At 39.2% G+C, this 23,305-nt stretch overlaps 1 protein-coding gene across 1 annotated transcript; it reads left to right on the plus strand.

Annotated features, from left to right (window-relative positions):
- On the plus strand, positions 1 to 23,305 carry LOC149072152 (glucose dehydrogenase [FAD, quinone]-like). Its single transcript, XM_089246761.1, has 14 exons — positions 1 to 40; positions 2,803 to 2,961; positions 3,065 to 3,309; positions 10,808 to 10,916; positions 12,407 to 12,609; positions 12,999 to 13,188; positions 13,646 to 13,777; positions 19,756 to 19,877; positions 20,370 to 20,540; positions 20,911 to 21,064; positions 22,005 to 22,168; positions 22,262 to 22,439; positions 22,556 to 22,778; positions 22,854 to 23,305. The coding sequence occupies exons 1-14, from the start codon at positions 1 to 3 to the stop codon at positions 23,038 to 23,040; spliced, it is 2,277 nt and encodes a 758-aa protein (XP_089102887.1). The 3' UTR covers positions 23,041 to 23,305.

A 23,305-nucleotide genomic window follows, 5' to 3' on the forward strand; every position in this document is an offset into this window, starting at 1 on the left:
ATGGCCCACTCCATATGGAAATGCCTGGGACCCCTGTCAGGTAAAAAAAATCTGAAAAATCTTTCGATAGAGGGCATTTTTACAGGTACGTGCACAGAAATAAAACAATTCAAAAAAAGTAATAAATATATAAAATGATTTCTCGACTGGGGTGCCGAGGCAATCTAAAAATGCGAGGAATCAGAGAAGGGTGAGTAATATCGCAAGATACATTTTAGGTCCTAATCTCCGTATCAAGCATGTCCGGAAAATTCACCGAACGGAAAATTTATCGCTGTGAAAATTCACCGACATCAATTTGACATGAGTGAATGAATAATCGAGTGAAGCGAGTGAGTGAGTGAATGAGTAAAACCGGTCACTAGAACTTGTTCACTCTCGCTCACTCACTCACATGGCCACTCGGTCAATCACCAGGTAGCTCATTCAATCACTCACTCACTTACTCCCTAGGTCCCACACACTTGCTCACCCAGGTCACTCACTTACTTCATAGACCACTCACTCAATGTCGCTCACTATGTCACTCGATCACTCTCTCAGTAGGCAGGTCACTCACTTGATCTCTAGGTCGCTCATTTACTCCCTAGCTCCCACACTTACTTACTAGGTCTTTCACTTTGTCATTCGCTTACTAGGCCACTCATTCTATCATCAACTCACTAGGTTGCTCACTCTGTTATACACTCAATCACTAACTAAATCGCTCACTCTCACTCGCTTACTCACTTACTAGGTCACTCGCTTTGTTGCTCCCCCACCAGGTCACTCATTCTATCACAAACTCACCAGGTCGCTCACTCACTAACTAGGTCACGCACTCCGTTACTCCCTGACTAGGTTGCTCACTCTGTCAGACACACTCAATCACCAGGCCACCTATAATATTCTGTCACTCGCTCATTCACTAGATCTTTCAATCTACCACTGGGTCGCTCATCATGACACTCATTCACTGTAGGTAGCCCACTTACTCACTAAGTTATTTTCTCTATCTCCAGGTTGCTCGCTCACTAATTTGCTCCCTCACCAACACTAACCACTCTGTCACTCCCTCACTAACTACTGTATTCATCATGACCTTTTTCTATTACGCATTATTAAAAATTGAATATTTTCAAAGGGAGTTATATTCGAGGCTCCCCTTAATACTGGTTTACGGGCCAACAATTCACAGCTAGGAAAATTCACCGACAACAGTTGTACAGGAGTTAGCCAGTAAGGGCCGTATTCACCGACATGGTTTAAACTGTTAGAAAAAGGTTATGATCAATATGATTTCCATAACTAATTATCACGTTATTAATCTTCATATTCTATTCTCAGCATTTTTCCAAGAAAAATGATGATGTTTAGACTCGCTATTATGACGACTGCGATGACGTTGATATACGGCTTTTTTGAATACAGATAGTATGTATTGAAAACTTGCTCATCTAACTAATTACTCGACTGAATGCAACCATTGAATAATTCATCCGCGTTTCTCAAACAGGGTTTCACGAAAGAAGGGTAATGAATAGCAGTAAAAATTGCTTTAGCAGTGGGATAGGCAACATTGGTATCATTTCAAGGGCTCCTTAGGAAGTGAACATTTCCTCTGTTCTTCAGTTCTTTTTCCAACGTTCCAGTACAAGCGGAACCTTATGTATCCCATGGGACAGAGCCTAGGCCAGGCATCTTCAACCCGTTGTTCGCGAGCACCACGGTGCTCCCTGAAGAACAGTGAGTGCTCGATGCTCGTGTCCGATTTCGTGCTCGCGAACAATTTATTAACGTCCCAAGTAAATACATATTGTACAAATTGCATTGAAGGATTGAAATCATTCTGATTTCATATATTCGTATGTCAAACCTGCCGTAAGGGTGCTCTTCTTTCGATGATGGGTACAGACAGCGCTCACGACTAGAAAAAGTTTGAAGACCTCTGGGCTAGGCCATACTCGGTTTTAGAGTACAAGCGGGAGCCTTGGTATGGAAAATTTTTCAAGGGTTTTCATGAACATGGAGAATTTTTTTGTCTCACAGACATGAGAAATTTTTAAAGAGCTTCCAGGACATAGGAAAATTCTCCAAGGGTTTTTCTGGGGCATGGATAATGTTTAAGGGTTTTTTCTGGGGCATGGATAATGTTTAAGGGTTTTTTCTGGGGCATGGATAGTTTTTCAGGGTTCCTGGGACATGAAAACTTTTTTAAAGTGTTTCTGGGACATATGAAAACTTATTTTCAAGGGATCCCTAGACAAGGAAAATTTTTCAAGACTAGTTTTTGACAAGGAAAATTTTTTTTAGGGTTTCCTAGACATGGCAAATTTTTCAAAGGTTCTCTAGAAATGTAAAATTTTTAAGGTTTTCCTGAAAAAGGGAAATTTTTCAACGGTTTCCAAGTCATGGAAAATATTTCGAGGTATCCTGAGCACAGAAAATTTTTCAAAAGTTTCCTACACATAGGAAAGTTTTCAAGGGTTTCCTAGGCAAGAGGGAAAGTTTTTTTCCAAGACAAGGGAAATTCTTCAAATGGTTTCCTAGATAGGGTAAATTTTTCAAATGTTTCTTGGACATGAAAAATTCTGCAAGTATTTCCTAAACATGAAGAATTCAGCAAAGAATTTTCTCCTAGACATGGGAAATTCTTCGAAGGCTCCGCAAGGGAGGGGCGGAAAGTTTGAGAAACATTGAATTACGTCTGTAAACGCTAATTCATCGTTAAGAAAATGAATATAGTTTTTATAAAAAACTAGTTTACAAATTTATTACTTCATCTAGCTACAACTAATTTATGTTTTTGGCATTATTTTTAAGTTTGCGACCTCGAGAAATACGAGAAATACGGGGACTTACGTAGTGTAATCGAATGGTGCACATTCGAGCCACCAATCGATACATTTTGCTTACTGGAGAACCTAACGGACAGCAATCTACCCTGGGTGCCTACAGAAACTGAGCTAGCTGGGAAAGATGGTAAGTTATAATTTCTCAAGTTGGAAAACATCACCCGGCAAACTTTCCAATCGAACACACATGATCATGTAAAAATTTGGCATTTCTTTAACTTCTTCCGCAGGCTACAAACTACTGCTGGACCACACAACAGACGGTGTCGTCTCGTCTTCAGTCGCTACGGATGAAGAATGGTGGTCATTTGGTAAGGTTTGCGGTTGTGGTAGAATAAGCGTTTACATGGATGGCGGGGCGAAGAGTATCAGCTTTATCGTGGATGGCAACACCACCGAAGTGTTCAGAGTCGAGGACACATCAAAGAAGTGGAAGCATGTCTATCTGCCGATTTCTTTCGAAAAGACTGTGGAGGTAACACCTCGACCTTTTTTATTCTTTTTATGAGGATTTTTTGATGGAACATAAGTTCTACCTACAGAAATAACTCTTTTATTTGAGCTAGTGGCTCTCAAACATTTGCTGTGGCTCCTATGCGCAAGTGGTCGTATATCCTCGATGCTCTTTGGCCGAGATTACGCTATAAAAGTTTGATGAAAGATATTTTATAAAATTTGAAGGAAAAAAAAAATCAACCAATAACCTATTGGTTACATTCGCTCGAATGTATTTAACCGATTCGCTTGTTGGTGCATTTTTCGTCTTATAAAAGACTTTTTCTAAAACTCTTTACAGTGCAATTCCGGCCTTGTGATGGTAAAATACGTGTACAAATAGTCGAAAATACAAAGTCTAATTTTTACCTATTCACTATGTAAAGCACACATGCTCAACAGATGCCCCGTGGGCCAAATGTGGCCAGCGACCGCAAACCTTATTTTTTAAAAATGAACTCTAGAATTGAAATGAAGTGGCAAATTTCCAGATCACTTAAGGGACTCGCCGCACAGTTCCAGATCACTTAAGGGACTCGCCGCACAGCTCCAGATCACTTAACAGATCCGCGGCACATTCATAGATCACATAAGAGGCCCTCGATCTCCTAAAAGTTAAGCACTCTTTGATGTTAAGCAAAGGTTTTCAACCTTTTGGAGAGTGCGGGACACATCATTGTTTTGAAAATGTCCCATGAGCCACTTAAGTGATTCGAATATGTGATCCGTGGTTATTAGAAAATGTGCTGTGGGACACTTAAGTGATTCGAAAATGTCCCGTGAGCCACTTAAGTGATCTGAAACTGTGACAAGGTTCTTTAGACTGACTTCTAAATATGTCGCGGGGCTGGAACTGTGCAGTGGATCCGAGATATCAAGTGATCTGGGAATATGCCACGAGTAACTTGAAAGAGCTGGAAATATACCTCGGTACACTTGACTGATCTGAAACAGCACCACCGATCATTTAAGAGATCAGTGAATGTGCCGCCGTCCATAAGTGATCTGGGAATGCACCGCGGACCACATAAATGATGCGGAACCGGGTCACTTGAATGACCTGGAAATGTGCCACAGGTTTTTAAAATGATCTCTAAATGTGCCGTGGGCAATCCAAGTGATCTGCAAATATACCAAGGATCACTCAAGTTATCTGGGAATGTACCGGGGGGGGGAGCACTTAAATGATGCGGAACTGCACTGCGAATCACTTAATTGATCTGGGAATGAGCTGCGGGCATTCAAGGGATCTGGGAAAGTGCCGCGGATTGAGTGATGCGGAACTGCACCGCGGGTGACTTCAGTGATCTGTAAATGTGCGTCTAGTTCATTTTTACAGAATTAGGTTTCAGGTCGCGGGCAACATCAGATGACTCCGATGGCCACACTTGGCCGGCGGACCATGGACTGGTCATGTATGATGTAAACAAGTAAGACATTCATCGGTATTCTCTGCTTGGTGAGAGACCAAAAGTTTTATGACGCGATTACGCACACACTTTGAAAAACCACACTCTTGGTCTAGAGCAGTGGTTCTTAACCAGGGATTCACAGAAGCCCTTGGCAACCGTGAGCTTGGATGAGAAAACAATAAACTTATTGTTTCTACATTATCATGTGCTGAATATTATGCGATAAGTGGGTCAGTTGCCTTCCTTTTATTGGCAAAGATGGTCTTATTGGCGCAAAGGGTCCGTAAATGAAAAGAACCCCTTGTTAAGAACCCCTGGTCTCTAGCACATATCCAAATCTTAGTCATATGTCGAAATTATACGAGGCATAACATATTTATATGTTTTGAATCTTTTGTATTTTCAAAGGTGAACGTAACAGCAACTATTGAAGGCAAAGGCCGTATAGCAATCGCTAACGGAACCTTCATGATCGTGCCTAAATCGTATTGTTCAACTGACTAGTACGACTATACCATGTTACTCTCTATGATTTGATATTTAATAAAGATTGATGGTACTTTGAACAATGCTTGTTTTCTTGCTTTGAGCTATTTAAATATTTTCTACTACGTCTTTATCGAGAGTTCTCAACTCAAAAAACCTTCAGTTTAGCCTGTTTACGATCACGGCCGTAATATTACGTTCAAACACCAATGCAATAAATTCATACAAGTTTTCTGTGTTTCCTCTCTTCCCCCCCCCCCCACCATCTCGAAACTTTATAGTAACCCTATCTCTACGGAAGTCGTTCTTGCTTTCCCTCCTTTCACTTCTGATTTTTTCCCACACACATAATGTATCTTTCTATGCATGTAAGAGCGAAAGAGAACACGTAGGGTGTGGGTGTAAAGAGGACTCTTAAAATATATGTATATATTCTCTAATCCATATCCCCCCACAAGTGTGGGGCTGACGGGGCTCCAGACCTGGGGGCCCAGGACGATTCTCATAATTTTTTTTCACGCTATAAATTCACTGCAGAGAGGCCCGTGAAAAGTCTGGTATGGGGGCTCTCCCAAGGTTTCAGCCTAGGGGCCCTGCTTCAGGATGGGGACATGCTCTTATCTATGTTATTTATTATAATTTTTCCTTTTATATTTTTTCTTTCCCCCCTTCTCCCTTTTTCTAACGTGTTGTTAGGTTAGGTCGAGGTTAGCATATTTATCAGCGATTCGTCAAATGGAGATAATCCAAATTTGTTGCCTTGTACGTGAAATGCTTAAAAATGTTCTTTTGTTTCCCTCAGCATCATCTTAGAGTTACAATCCACAATAAATTTTCTTCACCAAGACGATAATGCACTGTGCCATGTAAATGTAGCTGTTAGGTAGCTATAAGAATACCTTTATATAAAATGTTTATTGGGGCATCCTCGTAGTCATTTCAACCAAATCGAATAGTTATGGGATAAATTGGGTCGAAAACTGACATCCAGACCCCAAAATGTCCTCCTTATGGTAATGGGAAAAACAACACGTTAACCACGAACACATACTGCTGTACTTTACCGTACATGCACCTCGTGCACATTTCTCTGAGAGATTTATAACGAATCCGTCCGTGACGGAATGTGCGTTCTGAGTGTGTGTGGCCACTAACGTATTTATGTTGTTGAAATTATGTTTGTTTCTAATCTAATGGTGCTGCCACCTTTCGTCACTGCCCCCTCCTCACCGTGTCACCTCCCATGACATGGTAAGTCTTTTTTTTTATTTCTTTTTCCTTCACATAGGAGGTGCTTTCGTCTACGTTTTACTAGTATAGAATTATAAAAGAAACATGCAAATTAGTTGCGACTGTATCAACTCTGTTCAACTTTTAGGGAGAGAGCGGGTTACTTCTCATTGATTTGAAAACTTGTTGCGAGCACTTAAGTCAGGGGTTTTTAACCTTTTCAGACGCGACCCGAAATCAACAGCAAGATCAGTTTCACGACACATGTGGCTTTGTTTTTCGCGAAATTAGTGAAAACAGTGACTCAATAAGTACATTTATAACAGGACTACTAAACCACACACGCACCTCGTCCATATTACTCTGTGGAACTTCTAACGAATTGGTACATGTTGGAATGTACGAGTCCATGTTGTGAACCTAACGTAAAGTTGCTTCTGTGTAACGCTTGGTATGTGTATTGTGCTGCCATCCATCTCTTATCAAATTTTCTAACTATGAGGGAAGTGTACTGATTGAAGATTTTACCGTTTTAGGTGTGTGGCTCTTCGTGGCGAGACTTTTTAAAGGGGAGATCGGCTCGCATTCGCGCCTCGAAGTTGGGAACCACAGAAACCCCACTTCAGTTGACCACCACTGTGGCGACGGTGGGGTTTGAACCCGTATGCGAGTCCGTTGCTATGACCACTGGACCACCGCAGCGGCTTTATAACAGGATTGCAAGTGGATTTTTACGACTCATCTCGGAAGCCCCTGCGAATCAAGTGTGGCTCGTGATCAATAATCTTAAGAGCCCCTGGCTGTTTGTACGACACATCTAGGAAGCCACTGAACACAAAAACTTTGGGACGCGACTCATAGCTCAAGAACCCCCGGCTGTTAGTGGAGTGTTATGGCCGATCTCGGAAGGCCCCTGCTAATCAAGTCTGGGCTGTGACTCATAGCTCGAGTCCCTGGCTTAGTGGATTTTTACGAATCAACTCGGAAGCCCCAACGAGGTTAGGTCGTGATCCGTAGCTCAAGAATCCCTGGCTGTAAAATGTGTTGCTAGAATGCAAAAAAAAAAAAAAATAATAATAATAATTAAAATGAAAATATGAAATGTACAACCCGAGAACATGAAACATGAAAATGAAAAAGACTGAATATAACACACAGGGAAACGGTATAAAGAGATACCACCTATAAACAAAATAAAAAGCTCCAAAATGCTAACAGGTTCGATTCAAACGCCACGCACCTACACTAAAGCCTATTATTACTAGCGACATCTCGGGCCGACCAGGAAGAAAAGCGATAACAAACTATAAAAAAAAATAGTGAAATAGTGAATATAATAAATGAGTATACATATTCCAGCATACCGCAGTCGGCTCAAAATGGTTTGCCCAAGTCTAAGGCGACTGGAATAGGGAGCAGTGTGCGGATTAAAGTCGGTTGAGGCCCTGGGCGCCAAAGATAATATTGGGTCCCTTGAATTAGAAAAAAAGTGTAGTTTGGGTTTTTCGGGGCTCTTCAGAAGTCGGGGGCCCGAGAGCGCGCCCGGTGATCCCACCGTTACATCCCCCTGTGATAGGGAGCTATATCCAAGTCTTGATATGCGTACGCGTACATAAAATGACCTCGGCTACGACCACGACAAAGTAAATAAATGAACGTCTATCGGCTCTGCATGAGTGTAGTTGCAGTTTCAGTTTGGAACCACGGCCGTCTTAAGAGCATCATGGGCCCCCCGAGCCAACAGATTTTTCTGAGGCCCTACCTGGCGAATTCTCGAAAATTTCAACGAGATCCAGTGCCGTAACTAAGTTGAGCAACCGGGGCACTGCCCCAGGGCCCCGAGCCGAATGGGGGCCTCATAAAAAATGTATAGGCCTACTTATTTTGCATAATTTTTTCCTTTTTAAGGGGCCCCGCCCCCAAGAACGTACGCTATGGCCCTGACGGGATCTCATTTTTTGAGTCCCTTCTCTTGTCTTCCCCGGGCCGTGGCCGGGTGGGTCCATGCGTTAAAACGGCACTGTTCAAAGCACGCATGGGCTCACAAGGGCACAGCCCGGGGACCTCAAGTGCAGAGGGTACCTCGCAGGGGCGTAGCCAGAAATTTCGTTCGGGGGGGGGCGACCAATGTGATAGAACAATAGATTTGGCCATCTTTTTCGCTTTTTTCGGTCACTTTCTCACATTTCGGGGGGGACCATACCCCCAAGTCCCCTCCTCGCTACGCCCTTGGTACCCCGTGAAAATAAGATCTGGCTAAAATTTTCGTAAACATGTCTCACTAGGAATATAGGGGGCCTCAGAAAAATCCCTTTCCCCGGAGGCTTAGGATGCTCTTAAGGCGGCCCTGGCTTTTATTACTATATAAGACGGGTTTTTAACCCTTTTCAGGACCAGAGGGGGCACTAATTTCACCCTTTAACCTCCACTTCAACATTACAAGGGGGTGCCAAAGTGCGTGCTTACCAAGCATGTAGTTGCGGCGTGACCCATAATTCAAATTTATTTCATTTACACATAATTACAAAGCTACATGAATTGATAATAATTACAGGGATATATACATGAATGCAGTGTTATCCGAAAATATAATTTTGAAGAGTAATTTTTTCACTCCTCTTCAAAATTTTAAGGGGTATTTTTTTATTGGTGTGAGAAATAACTCTATTAAAAAAAATTACTTAAAATTTCAAGAAGTATTTTCTCACACTCCTCAACGAAATTTGGAAGAGTAAAATTGAAAATTTCGATGCGTAAATTACGCATCCAGATGCGTATTGGCAAACACTGCATGGATGTGTATTGGATGAAGGAGAAAAGATATCATAGTATGATCTGACGAACTCCCTTACCCATGGGCGGAGATCCGGGAAGCATTGTTCCCCCCCATCGTAAATGACGGAGCCGGTATATGCATATTGGCATCATCGTCATCATGCCTCCCCCCCCTCCTTTAATGTCTATCTCCGCTTATGTCCTCAGCCCGGGTGAAAACAATAAGCAACAAAATAATACATTAATACAACAATCATATCCTTTTTGACTGAAAATTTGTGCTGTGATCATATATATAGGTTAACATAGGCGTAAGCAGAATTTTCTCAGGGGGGGGGGGGGGTGTTACGTTTTTTTCTGCAAAATAACACTATAATCTCAGCTTGAGGGGGGAGGGTTAGAACCCCGAAACCCCCCTTTGCGTTCGCCACAATGTAGGTTAATTATCACTATATAAAGTTAAATCCCTGGTATGAGATCAAGTCAGCGGCGTCGAAGCCGGGGGTGGACAGAACTAAATCATTTCCGACTCCCCTGCTGGATGCGGGACCGCAATTAGAGGATAACAGACGTATCTGGTGAAACGGGAGCTGGACTAGAGGGGGCGTCAAATTCACTCTTTAACTGCTCCTTCTACATTACACAAGGGTACCTAAATGCGTGCCTGCTCCGGGTGCAAAAGTGTCAAGTTGTGGCCCTGCCTGGATCAGATGATTTATGCAGGGTCGCAACTAGGGGGGGGGGTCTCGTGCCCCGGGCGCTGGACCAGAGAGGGCGCAAATTTTATTCTCAAACCTCTCCTTCAACATTACAAGTGGGCGCCAAAATGCGCACTTGTCCCGGGTGACCAAACATCTAGTTGCGGCCCTGGATTTATGGCTATGTGCAGGGCCGTAGCCAGAAATTTCATTCGGGGGGGGGGGGACCAAAGTGACAGAACAATGGATTTGGCCTTTTTTTCCCCTTTTTTCGGTCATTTTCTCACATTTCGGGGGGGGGGGAAACCAGACCCCCAAGTCCCCCCCCCCCCCGCTACGCCCTTGGTTATGTGTATGGATTAATCAATATTAAAGATTAAACGGATCAGCATGAACTAATCTTTCCTCGATGGGATGGAGCTAGGTAAATAGAAAAATTGATTCGGATGAAATGTTATGTCACGTGGACAATTCAAAATTTCGTTCTTTTCCTTAAAGCGTGACGTTATCTACCAACGACCCCATCAATAACAGTCAAGAAGTCGATCGCAGATCTGATATTCAAATGAGATTCTGCAGCGAAATCCGTAGAATTAACGAAAATTCGCATAATGCGATCGTGAATCGCGTGATGATGTGAAAAAGACGTCACGCGAATCAGAAAGCGCGGGAATAGCAACTGATATCTCACAGGTAAACTGGTTTTTTGTCTTGGAAGAGGCGAGTTTCAAAGAAAAACTCATATGTCCACGTGTTGTTTGAACAGGAAAGAGAAAGTTCAATGGAAAATAATTTGTTAAATTAAAATAATTCAAAAATTTTGTTTTTAAATGTAAAACATTAATTTCAATTTATTTATGAGATGGGCATTTTGCAGTTTTTGCCAGCTATATTGCCATTCGCTGCATTGCTGTACATGAGAGGTCAGGATTCTTACGCTCCCTTAACTAAAGACAAATGGCTTACGGAATATGATTACATAATTGGTAAGTGACGGGCTATATGCCTTAATTCGTTATCATTTTTCTAGTCTTATGTTGTTTTGGAACGTTGAATTCACCGATATGTGTTTTATCACGTGTTTTGTCCTATGGTTCAATGACCTTACCGGTAAACAACTCTATAGGAAAAAGCGCATATCGTAAAAAGTGGTTCTTCCACGACGATCAAAATATGTACTTTAAGGCCGGGCCTACTTTCTCTCGTCATTTGAATAGGCGCCAATTTTGAAATTGAACGGACTATTACTTACCTAACGCCAGGGCCATCCTCGAGTTCGGCGGCCCAGGGGTAATTTATAAATAGTAAAAATATAAATCCTCAATGATTTGAGAGCGCACTTGGAATGGGGGAGGGGTTCTTATCGATGGGGCAAACAGGTTTGATGCTCATGGCCATTGGCGTACGCAAAGGGAAGGTTTTGGGGTTCTAACCCCCCCCCCCCCTTGAGCCAAGATTATAGTGTTATTTTGCAGTAAAAAACGTAAACCCCCCCGCAGAAAATTCTGCGTACGCCTATGCTCAGGGCTGTAACTACGCTGGAGCAACCGGGGCCCCGAGAAGACCTGCTCAGGGCCGTATTGATTCATGGGGCTTTAAGGTCGGGGGGGGGGGGGCACTATGATGTCAATACATTTTTCCACATATATATTAGTTCACCCACCAGGGCCGCAACTACATGCTTGGTCACCCGGGGCAAGTGCGCATTTTGACGCCCCCTTTGTAATGTTGGAGAGATTTCAGAATGAAATTTGCATCCTCGCTTGCTCCCCCTAGTTGCAATCCTTCGATGTTGGGCTAGGGCATTTTGCCCCATGACCCCTGTATCTTTGTGCCGGTGCCTCAAGTGCACATGGTCCCACCCAGTGAGGTACGTACAGGTCCCTGAACATCTTTGCCTACGGGGGCCCCCATGAGGCTGCTAATACTGCCTTGTTGACACCTCTGGTGCAGGAACAGTCAGGGCTGTCTTAGGAGCATCGTGGGGGCCCCCGGGCCAAGTGATTTTGCTGAATCCCTAAAAGGCAAAATCTTGAAAAATTCTAATCTCATTTTTGTGAGGCCTCCCCGGTGGGCCCACCGGCTACAGTGGACGTATAATTCTTTGTTTTTGACCCCACACTGTCAACAGGAAGGCCCCCCACAAGAAAGCTCATGCAGGTATTTTTTCAATTTTTAACACTATGAAATTAACATGGGGAACAAGGCCCTGGTCTATGCGAACTGAATGGACGTAATTGTTTTTTTAGCATATGATTAGAGTCTAACTCTATAAAAGCTATAAATAAATTGGCTCAGTTTCAAAACAATATCTATTACAGCTTCTTTGTCTCTAGTTCCCTTACTTTTGTATCTAGATTTTTGTAATGGGGGGGGGGGGAGGAGAAGAGGTTGTCCAACAAATTTATTTTCTATTGATGTAGAAACATTGTCCTGCAATTCATTTTAAGTAGGTTAATATGTTTTGTAATCGTAGTTGGAGCTGGATCAACGGGTGCTGTTATAGCTAATAGACTTTCAGAAGATCCAAGTGTCACAGTTCTTCTCTTAGAAGCTGGAGGTCCTGAAAATCAAATAACAGATGTCCCATTAGTTGCAGCAAGCCTGCAGCAAACACCTGTAGATTGGTCATACCAAACTGAACCTCAGGAAGCTTCATGTTTTGGTCTCAAAGGAAGGGTGAGATTTTAGATTTATCATTTAGAGGTATATGGATCTATACATTTAATTCTATTGGGTATTCAATTCCTATTGCTCATGAAGTTTCGCCAACTGATTTGCAAAGTCTAATTGCTGGTCAAAGATAATTCTGCACAATCGTAGCAAAACACAATCTATGACATAAAAGAAATTAAAAATATCAATTCAAATTATTTGTTATTAAAATATACTTTATTTTAAAACTGTTTTCTCAGTTTTGATGTGTAAAATATTTCGTTCAAGAAAATGTACAATTTTAGAGTTCTGTTCAAATCACGAGAAAATGCAATCAAAGATATCTGGGTTGAATAATATTATTTAATCTGAAAATGCCATTTCTCCAGATTGATTCAATTTTATATTTACAGCGTAGTCGGTGGCCCAGGGGAAGAGTTCTTGGAGGATCAAGTGTCCTCAATTATATGCTTTATGTTAGGGGCAATAAACGTGACTATGACAATTGGGAATATTTAGGAGCCAAAGGGTGGTCTTGGAATGATGTGCTTCCTTATTTTTTGAAGTCTGAAGATAATAGAGATCCTAGTCTAATATTATCAGGTAAACATTTTGAATGTGTGATATTACACACTTATGTTACTTTTCTTTTGTAATTGTTTGAAGATAAAAATACAGAAATATGGAAATTAAAGTTTCTTGGAATTTTTGTTTCACTTATTTTCTATAATAAAATAAAATGTGTTAGCACTCGCCATAAAAATGTTATTGTAGCAACTTTCATAATTTTAACATTTAAAACTTGTGTGAACACCACCTGATGATTTGTAATGTATATTTTTTTTGAATAATAGTATGGATTTTATCACTTTGATTTGGTAAAAGTTAAATTTCCAGTTTTTTTTTTTTTTTTTGGATCTTTGCAAATTATGGGGCTATATAATATTGGTAAGGTGTTGCTTTAGAAAACAAATACTCGATAGACAAGCATTATATTTTTGCAGAACTCCCGGTTTTCAATAAGCAATAGAAAATTTAACAATTTTTTTATTTTCATTAGGATACCATTCTACTGGTGGATTTTTGACTGTTACGACCCCACCTCACGCTACTCCATTAGCAGAAGCTTATGTTCAAGCTGGATTATCTTTAGGGTATCCCAATATAGATATAAATGGAGCTCGGCAAACAGGTATAGAATCACATTTATAAAAATAATTTAGTTCGGAATAATATATATAGTGTGCTGTGTTTTAAAAACTATGGCAAATCCTATTTATTCATCAGTCACCAATATTCTCTAGTTTATAAGATATTTTTCAGATTAAGTTTTTATCTTGGTGGAGACTAAGAAGTGTGTTGTTCAGAAATTTAGTTCTATAAGCTGTAGGTCAGTCTGATTAGCCTTCATTAGCATGTAATATTGGTGTTTTTTTAATATCTGCATGAACAATGACTGTAAAAATGCATGAAAAAATTATAATTTGCTTCCATTCTGCATGTTCACTGGCTTAATTCACAGGTCTTTAAAGTGCATGAAATTTGTATTTGAAAGCAAAACTTTTTAACATACCCAGTTGGTTTTTGATAATCTGCAGGGATGCTGGAACATATGTGTTTGTGTTGCTGAAGCAATACCAATCATTTGAATATTGCTCGGTAACACCGATCATCATTCAAACAAAGCTCATATATTGCACTGATAGCGCTTTTTCAAGTTTGGCAAAAAAAATATAATTTTAAATCACTATTTCAGTATTTCACTCCTTAAGTCGATAGTAAAAGCCAACCCCCCCCCCCCCAAGAATCTATAGATTCATTTTTGAAAACTTGCACCCTATTCCCATCCAAAAACATCTGCCCTGGAGTTGACAAAACAGGATTTCGAAGGACACCCCCTAACCAAATGTCATTGTCATCTCCCACCATTTCTTGTATTCATCCCCCTCCGTGATTGGGAACCACTCTTTTGCTTTTCCTATACAAATCTGAAGCCTGCAGGTATCGTGGCACTCAAAATGAGGATTGCAAATTAATATCGTTGCCAACTTTTTTCCTCCTCTCAAAAAAAACACCAGCTTTTTTTCCCCACAGTGAAACGAATACAACAAAAAATATTTTGTATACATTCTGTACACATTGAACACATGCATTCAACTAACAATAATTGAATGCCTTTTTTTCACTCAGTGAAAAGAATCGCTGTAGTGCCTATAAAGCATATGATAACTGACTGTTTTGTGTGGTTCAAATACCCTGCCTGTTTTTTTTTAAATTGCTTACCATATTAAAAATAAAAGTTTCTAACTTGTAGCAAAATCTTTCTAAGAAGTTAGACTTCCTATGGTGGGGAAAATGTTTTTCGACTCCTATCTGTGATGACCAGCTGCACATAGAGAATGGAACTGTTTCTTACTAGAGTAACATTTAACAATTTTTGTCACGTAGACAGTAATCGCCAATTTGCACTATTGGAATGGTGAAGCATTTTCATGCTGAGTAATAAAAATATAGACAATTGCTCAAGATTTTCCCCCAAAGAATTTAGTTTCCATTGATGAACTAGATTCCACAACATTTCAAGGGGGTAAGTCCATTTTTATCTAAATGAGTTTTTAGGATTTTTGTACAGTTCACTATAGAAAACAAATTAACCTCTTTTGTTTAAACAGGTAATATTTACTTTTGAGTTCAGTAAAGCTATTGTCCAGATGTAAGTGCCTGATTTCCACAAGCGTTAGTGAAGCATTTGCCAGAGCCTGAATATTTAAACATGTTCACTGACTGTAAACATCCCTTTACCTTAGTTGGAGGGGGCTACCCTGATTCCTGCTTTGCCCAGGGTCTTACTCATTTCAAAGTGAGACCCTGCCAGAAGCGCTTTATTGTTTCATGGAAAGCTATAGCTTTGCCTCCCTCAGATACGCATCTGCTGGGTGCAAATCACCCCGCTCAAGAACCTGTTAATATTAGGAAAATTGTGTCCTGTGAAATATGGGATGATAAAACCTACACAATCAGTTGCTCCTCTAGACACGTAGAACTGGATCCACGCCTGGCAACTAGTGATATTACTGACACCATTCCGCATACAAGACGAATGGCATTTTCAGGCCCTCAGTGTTTTCTTAGTTTTGGCGCCTCTACCTGATGTCCCCACATGGGCGCATGTGTTCAGATGGCCCCCTTTCCTCATCCTATTGGGGCATATGTAAATGAAGTGTACCGTGTAGGCTATTTAGATTTACTTATGTCGCAACAGCACCGAGACAAATATTCTGGGGCCTCCCACCAGTAATATTTACATTTACCAGGTTTTTCTCAACCCCAGGAAAAAAAAGATAATTAGATTGTTCAATCCATATAAAATTAAAATCTTATTAGTTAACTTTAAATATGAATATCATTTATGTGGTATTAATTTGCTATTTAACCCCTTCACTTACTGGCGATTGGCAAGAAATTCGGATGCTTTCTATTTGACGAATCGGCGATAAATATGGTAACTTTGTCCTAACATAACCAAATGTAAGAAAAAGGAGAGTGGGGGAAAAGCAAAAGAGTAAAAGAGTAATTTCTCTTTCACTCTTATGAGAAAGATGTATCACTTGGGGAAAAAATCACTATCAGGGTATACAAAAACTAAGAAAAAAGATAGGGTTGCAACAAAGCTTTTGCGATAAGAAGAGGGAAGGAAATGGAACCGGTTTCAATTTATTCCACTGGCATTTGGACGTAATATTGTGTCCTTGATCGTAAAGTGGTTAAAAAAAATTGAATAAGGATTTGTAGAAATAATTTGTTCTCTTCTGGAAGGTTACTCCAAAACAGAATGTGTCTGGGAGGGAGTGAATGTACCTTGTGGATTGCTGATAGGGCTTTAAGTTTAAAATACTATTTAGTAATGGATGTGGTTCACAAATTATAAATTATATATAGGAAGCATAGTTAACGGCATGCACCACAAATTACGGGTGAGCCGTTGATTCTAGAAGCATACTTTCAATTAGGAAAAGTATCAGAGGTCTAAATGTTATTTGGATATGTCAACAGGTTGTATGGTTATTGAAATAAAATTTACTTTTTATGACACCGTGCTCAAAAATCTGAATAGATGGTTGTTGCCCTGTCTCTTCTGGAGCCAAAAAAAACCATGTTTCTAAGGGCAATATTTGCAGAGATATTTAATTCCATAAATCAGAAAAGTTGGAAAGAGACTGCATAAAAATATTAATGACTTATCTGAGCTGTACACAGTATTTTGGATACACTTTTCTAATTGGAAGTATGCCTCTAGGATCAACTAGGTTTGGCAGTAATTTGCGGCGAATGCTGTTAGCTATGTATTGCACTATAATCTCATTAATTAAAAGAATTTTCAGTAACTTATTCTATTTAACATTAATTATTGTTGGAAATTATATTTTTGAAAAATCTGTTCAAGAGAGAAAGTTCACTAAACTACAGAAAAATGTTTTTATTTTTCTTTTCAGAGTAATTTCAATACTTGTAGAATAAAATCCTTGACACAATTCGAGCTAGGCACTTTATATTCAAAAAAAAAAAAATTCATTGACTAGTTTAGTAACAAACATTTGCCATTGCAAAAAGGCTTAACATTCTGCAGTCAGAGCAATGTTTCAGTGGTGGACTACATTTAAACCTTTAAGTGGCACAACAGAAATCGCTAAACCTTCCTCAAAATGTGATCTTTTTAATGAACTAGACTTTTTTCTAATTTTCAGCAGCTGCAAACTAATGGGTATAGAGAAGCATTCCTTCGAGAAATCAACTTTGCAAAATATCTGGGCGGCTTAATGTTAAAACAAGATATTTTGTCATTGTCATTCAGAGGGTTAATAAATGAATGAAGACGACTGAATTCAAGTGACTTATTTATTACAGATTTTCACAGTCAGACAGATTACTGGAAATTTTTTGACAATACAAAATGCCTTTGTCTATGCTAAAATAAGGACCCATCTCGTCAATGCCGCCTAAAGAGTTAAATTAATGAATTGGACAGTATATTTAACTCTTAATATGATGAAAAATATTCAAAATTGATTGCAGCTTTTAAAATGTGCCGCTGTGGTGGTTGAGTGGTCAGTGACGGACTCTCATCGAGAGGATCCAGGTTCAAACCCTACTGTAGCCACAGTGGTGGTCGGCTGAAGTTGGTTTTCTGCGGTTCCTAACTTTGAGGTGCGAATGCGAGCCGATCTGTCGTTAAAAAGTCTCGCTGCAGAGAGCAACAGGCCTACAATGTTACAATTAATCATTCATTACACTTCACTCACTATGAGTTGAGAAAAACTCAGTTTAAAAAATTGATTGCAGATGGCAGCACTACACATAATGAGCATTACAGAAACAAACTTAGCGGAAGGTTCACTATACATACGCACACATTCCAACATGTACCAATTTGTTAGAAGTTCTGCAGAGGAATATGGACGAGGTGCATGTCTGGTTTAGTTGTAGCTTCTAAAATGAGTGCTTCTAGTGATAAAAATTTCTTAGACTTGTGTAAGAGACTCATCCAATTCAGTACAGGAATGTGATCTGGTTCAATCTTTGAGCTCATTTCCTGAAATCCCAGAGTAATGATTCCCAGGAAATTCCTGGTTGCATTTTAGGTGCGGGAAAAATGGTATCCCAGGAGAGAACTTACCAGGCTATAATTACCAGCTTACCATTTTACAAACATTCCAATATCATAGAATCTGATCTCATTCTCAAGGTGGTGCAAGTTTATCTGTAGGTCCAATGTAACATGTCGGGAGAAGTGATTTATTGTGTAGGTTTATATTGAAGTCTCGTATATCAAGGGAGCCCAATTAAGCCCAAATATCTCGTATTATTGGTCTCTTGAGAGGGGGCGGCCACTACCATGAAGAACCATGCCTGGCCCAAGAGGACCCATGTGCCAAAACGGTGCTATCAACGTGGTCTGACTTTGACGGGGGGGGGGGGGGGGCAGCAAGAAAGATCTTTGGTTAGTCTGTGCATAAATATTATTTTTGGAGCTCTAAGATTATGGGGGAAGGACAAATGTCCCACTTGCCCATGAGGAAATCACATGACTTGCCCTCTTTATTGATCCAGCTCTGCAAGTGAAAGTACAGGCGAAACAATGGATGGAGCATGAATTCTGCATGGACAGTTCCATATGATTGTTGGGGGGGGGGGGGGCATTTGGTGAAATTGCAACAAAATAGCCCAGTCCCTCCAGAGCATCCTGAGCAAAGTGATTTTTCTGGGGCCACTGCTTAGCCAGAAATGTCTACCAATTTTCATGCTTGCGTTTAAATTTTAACCAGATCTCATTTTTGAGCCATTTTCTCTGCCCGGGTGGGCCCATGTACTAACGAAATTATCATGTATAAAAAGAAATATATATACACACTGAAGTGTGTGCCAAAAGTCATGGGATACCTCTTAATATTACTGCACTGTTTGTCGGGTAAAAGGAGGTCTCGCACAATATTAAGAGGTATCCCATGACTTTCGGCACTTCAGTGTATAATCAGCGAGTTCTAGACACAATTTTATCTAGGAAAATTTCTATTAAAATGTCAGCCAGCTTCATGCTGAGGAACACTGGATAGTCAAGATGTTGTCCTAACAAAGATGTCGCTCTTCGCTATCCATTCGAAGGTTTTTAACAGCTGGCTGATGCGAAGATTTTCTCTATCCTAAATTCATCTTCGTATCAGCCAGCTGTTAAAAACCTTCATGTGGAGAGTGACACCATCTTGGGATAAGTCGCCATCTGGTGGCAGTGTCAGCAATTGTGAGCTTTGGTCTGAATTAGGTCTAACCATCCATGTATGGTCAAATTCAGTGCACACGAGCTCTAAGGAAAGATTGCGATATTCGTTGCCTTTGTAGTCTAATGGTCTAGGGCACTCACTCGGCAAGTGAGAGGATGCGAGTTTGTTTTCCCGCAAGGGCAGTTGAATTTTCTTTTCTAAATTCATCTTCACATCAGCCAGCTGTTAAAAACCTTTGTACATCTTGACTAGTTTTTTATAACTGGAAATAAAAAACTAAAGTTTTACTGTACATAGATGCAATGTGCAAAACAATTCTTATTAAAGAATGTGCTTTTTTAAATATTTTTACTAATTATCTAATTTCATTAAGAGCATAATTTGTATTTCTTAGGCTTTATGATACCTCAAGGTACAGTTAGAAGGGGTGCTAGGTGTAGTACAGCAAAAGCTTTCTTGAATCCTACACGAGGTCGTGCCAATCTTGATATAGTAATATTCGCATATGCAACAAAGGTAAGATTTGGTCATTATGGTAAAGGAATTATTAGCTTCCAAAGACTTGTAAGATAAGCACTTTTTCAAACTGTCCACAACCCTGGTCTATTGAGGTTAGCAGACTGGCTTTCTTCACAAGAGTACACAAATCCTTACAGTAAATGAAGTGAATTTAATGATATGCACAAAGGCTCTTGATGTGGAGGGAAAGCTCCTCCCATTGTGTAATAAGAGGCAAAGGAATCTTCAGATTGCAAGTTAGACTATTTGCCCAGTGGTTTTCAATGCTGTACATCTTCTGGAATTTTATAATAAAATAATATTGGTGCGCTAAGAACAAAATTATGATACACATCTTTATTGATGCACTGAACTGATTTTCATTACTTAAATTAAGGCAATACAGTGGTTCAATTTCATGTAGAGAATTTTTTCTTGTGGTGAATAACCTATAATCTTACTGAAAATCTATATTGTATACGTATAAAGTTGTTCTCCAACATTTCTTAGATTCTTTTTGACAACTTCAAGCATGCCAAATCCATCCAGTTTGACAGAATGCAAAAAACTCATACAGTTAATGCCAGAAAGGAAATCATAGTATGTGGTGGTGCTATAAATACCCCGCAACTACTGATGCTTTCGGGTATTGGGCCAAAGCATCATTTGCAGGAATTAGGAGTGAGTATTTTTAAAGAGCTAATTAGTAAGTTTACTTGAATAGACCATGATAGATCATGATTGCTATAATTTTGGCACTTAAGGATGAGAACTATCCTAATAGCATAGGTATTTTTTTTTCTTAATAGAATTATGATTTCATCCTTGCCACAAGGATAGGGCTCCGGGGTGATTCTTATCATTTTTAGTTTATTCACACTAAATTCATTATGGAGCGGCCCTGTGGAAAAATCTGACTAAGGGCCCTGCAGCAGGATGTGGGGACCATGGATTTCATTATAATAAAATGTATAGCTTTGAGTTGTAAGTAGACAATGTTATATAATTTTATTTTATTTGATTAATAAATGTAGTTTATATTTAATTTCAGATACCTGTAATTGCTGACCTTCCTGTTGGATATAATTTGCAAGATCATATTTATCCTGGAGGTCTGCATGTGCTCATAAATGAATCTGCATCTATTGTTCAACCTCGTATTGTGAACCTTATGGACATAAATAATTTCATCTTATTTGGAAGAGGTAAGGCCCAAAGTATCAAGTTTTTCAAAAAAAAAATTGTCATTTTCAAAGAACTAGAGATGGGAAATTTCATTACCAGAGTTAATATAATTATATCTAATACAATTGTGATCCACAGATAATATTTTATAACCAGAGCAAATGAGTTGTTTACTCACCTAAAATTTAGTGGGGGGGGGGAATGTGTGTATGTATATAAAAATAATGTACAAGTATGAACCTGTTTTTCTATATTCTCTACAGCTTAACTTTAAAATGGAATTTGGGTCTAATGAAATATTGAGAGCTCCGTATACAAAATTTTTTTTGAATCCAGTTTATTCTGGTGGGGAGGGTGCACTGCACATGCTATTATTGGATTTTTTTTTCCCATCTGCGCAAACTTGTATCTGTTGCATGAGCCAGAGCTCCCCCTTAATATTTTCCACTATCTTCCATAATACCTATAGAAATATGGACTTTTGGCTCTTCCCTCCCCAAATATTTCTAATAACTTTTTTTTTTTTTTTTTTTTTTATAATAACGTGATCCTCACGTATTCCCAAGGGATCGGCATGATCCGTCCAGGGAATTTGTTAGTGTTAGTAAACATCCATGCCCGAACCGGGATTCGAACCCAGACCTGCACAGTGAGAAGCTAGTTCCCTAACCACTCGACTGCCAGGCGGCAGTCTAATGACTTTATGCTAATTTGTTTCGGTATTATTTTTTTAATAGCTGCCATTCCTTTTTTTTAAGAATCAAACTTTTATTTTCACTATCCGTGAAATATAAGAAAATTCTAGACATTTGGTCTTAAAATGTTTATCAGTACAATATCATATATTTGCCTTTGTATTATTTAGGTATTGGATGTAAACAATGATTCTATTCTGGATATCAATTCGTACTGAGGTGTATGCTTTCTGATTTTTTTTTTTTTTTTTTTTTTTCTCTTGAGGTCCTTTTACTACACTAGGTGGTGTAGAGACTTTAGGATTTATCAATACCAAGTTTGTAAATGAATCTTTGGATTGGCCAGATGTTGAAATACATTTTGTTTCTGGCAGTCCAGTTTCCGATGGTGGTCAGACATTTCAGAGAGTTATGGGCGTTTCAGAAGAGGTAGTGTCAATTTTTGTTGATCATTGATTTTTTTTTTTTTTTTTAAATTTAAGAATTACATTTTTACTAAGCCTTCAAATTTTTAACTTTCAGCTATGGGATGCATTTTATAAGCCATACCTTTTCAGAGATACCTTTTCCATGCATCCAGTTTTACTACGGCCTAAAAGTAGAGGATTCATCCAGCTGAGATCAAAAAATCCTTATGATCCACCTGTAATTGATCCTAAATATTTGACTGATCCACAGGATGTTTTAACAATGGTTGATTGTAAGCATTTTGATTATGCAAGATATAAAAAATTTTCTCTAAAAAATATTTAATGTTTGATAGTTTCAAAATGATTTGTAAAATTAATTTAGGTTCTTCCTTTATTATCTTTATAGCAATGAAGATATCTCTTTCAGCTGTGAACACTCCAGCAATTCAGAAATTTGATGGAAAATTATTTGAATCATCTCTTCCGGGTTGTGATCTCTATCCAAGATGGAGTGATCCATTCCTTGCATGCTTGGCTAGAACATACACAGCAACATTATACCATCCAGTTGGTACCTGCAAAATGGGAAATCCATTAGATCCTACTACTGTGATAGACTCACAATTAAGGTTAGTGTCAATGAACTTTATTTTTGCATCTTTTGAAATGATTTTATCGAAATTTTGACAAAAAATTTTCTATAGGGTAAAAGAGGTTCGTGGTCTTAGAGTTGCTGATGCGTCTATAATGCCTGAAATAGTGTCTGGCAATACCAATGCACCCTGTATCATGATTGGTGAAAAGGCATCGGATATAATTCGAGGGAAGAAAACTGTGTTGAAGAGGAGAAATGAGCCACAATCAAATAAGAATCCGAGTCCAAATATGTGATATTTCATTTTCATGGAAGTTTGATACTTTCACACCATCATTGACTTATAATCTTGCCAACAAATATTTGTTTCCAGTTTTATGAAATAACTTTGGCTGTAAGTATTTATTGTATATGGCATTTTAGATAGTTTTTATAAATGTTAAATTATTGAAAACAATTGTAATTGTCACTAGTGTAAAGCAAAACTTGTTACATATTTTTGAACAAATTTTGAATGACTTATGTGCAATAAAAGAAATTACTCTCATTGGCCAGTTGATT

The sequence above is a fragment of the Pholcus phalangioides genome, unplaced genomic scaffold, assembly GCF_987345545.1.
Source record: "Pholcus phalangioides strain wild (caught in Gottingen) unplaced genomic scaffold, Ppha-v1.0 ptg000017l_1, whole genome shotgun sequence".
Lineage (NCBI taxonomy): Eukaryota > Metazoa > Arthropoda > Arachnida > Araneae > Pholcidae > Pholcus > Pholcus phalangioides.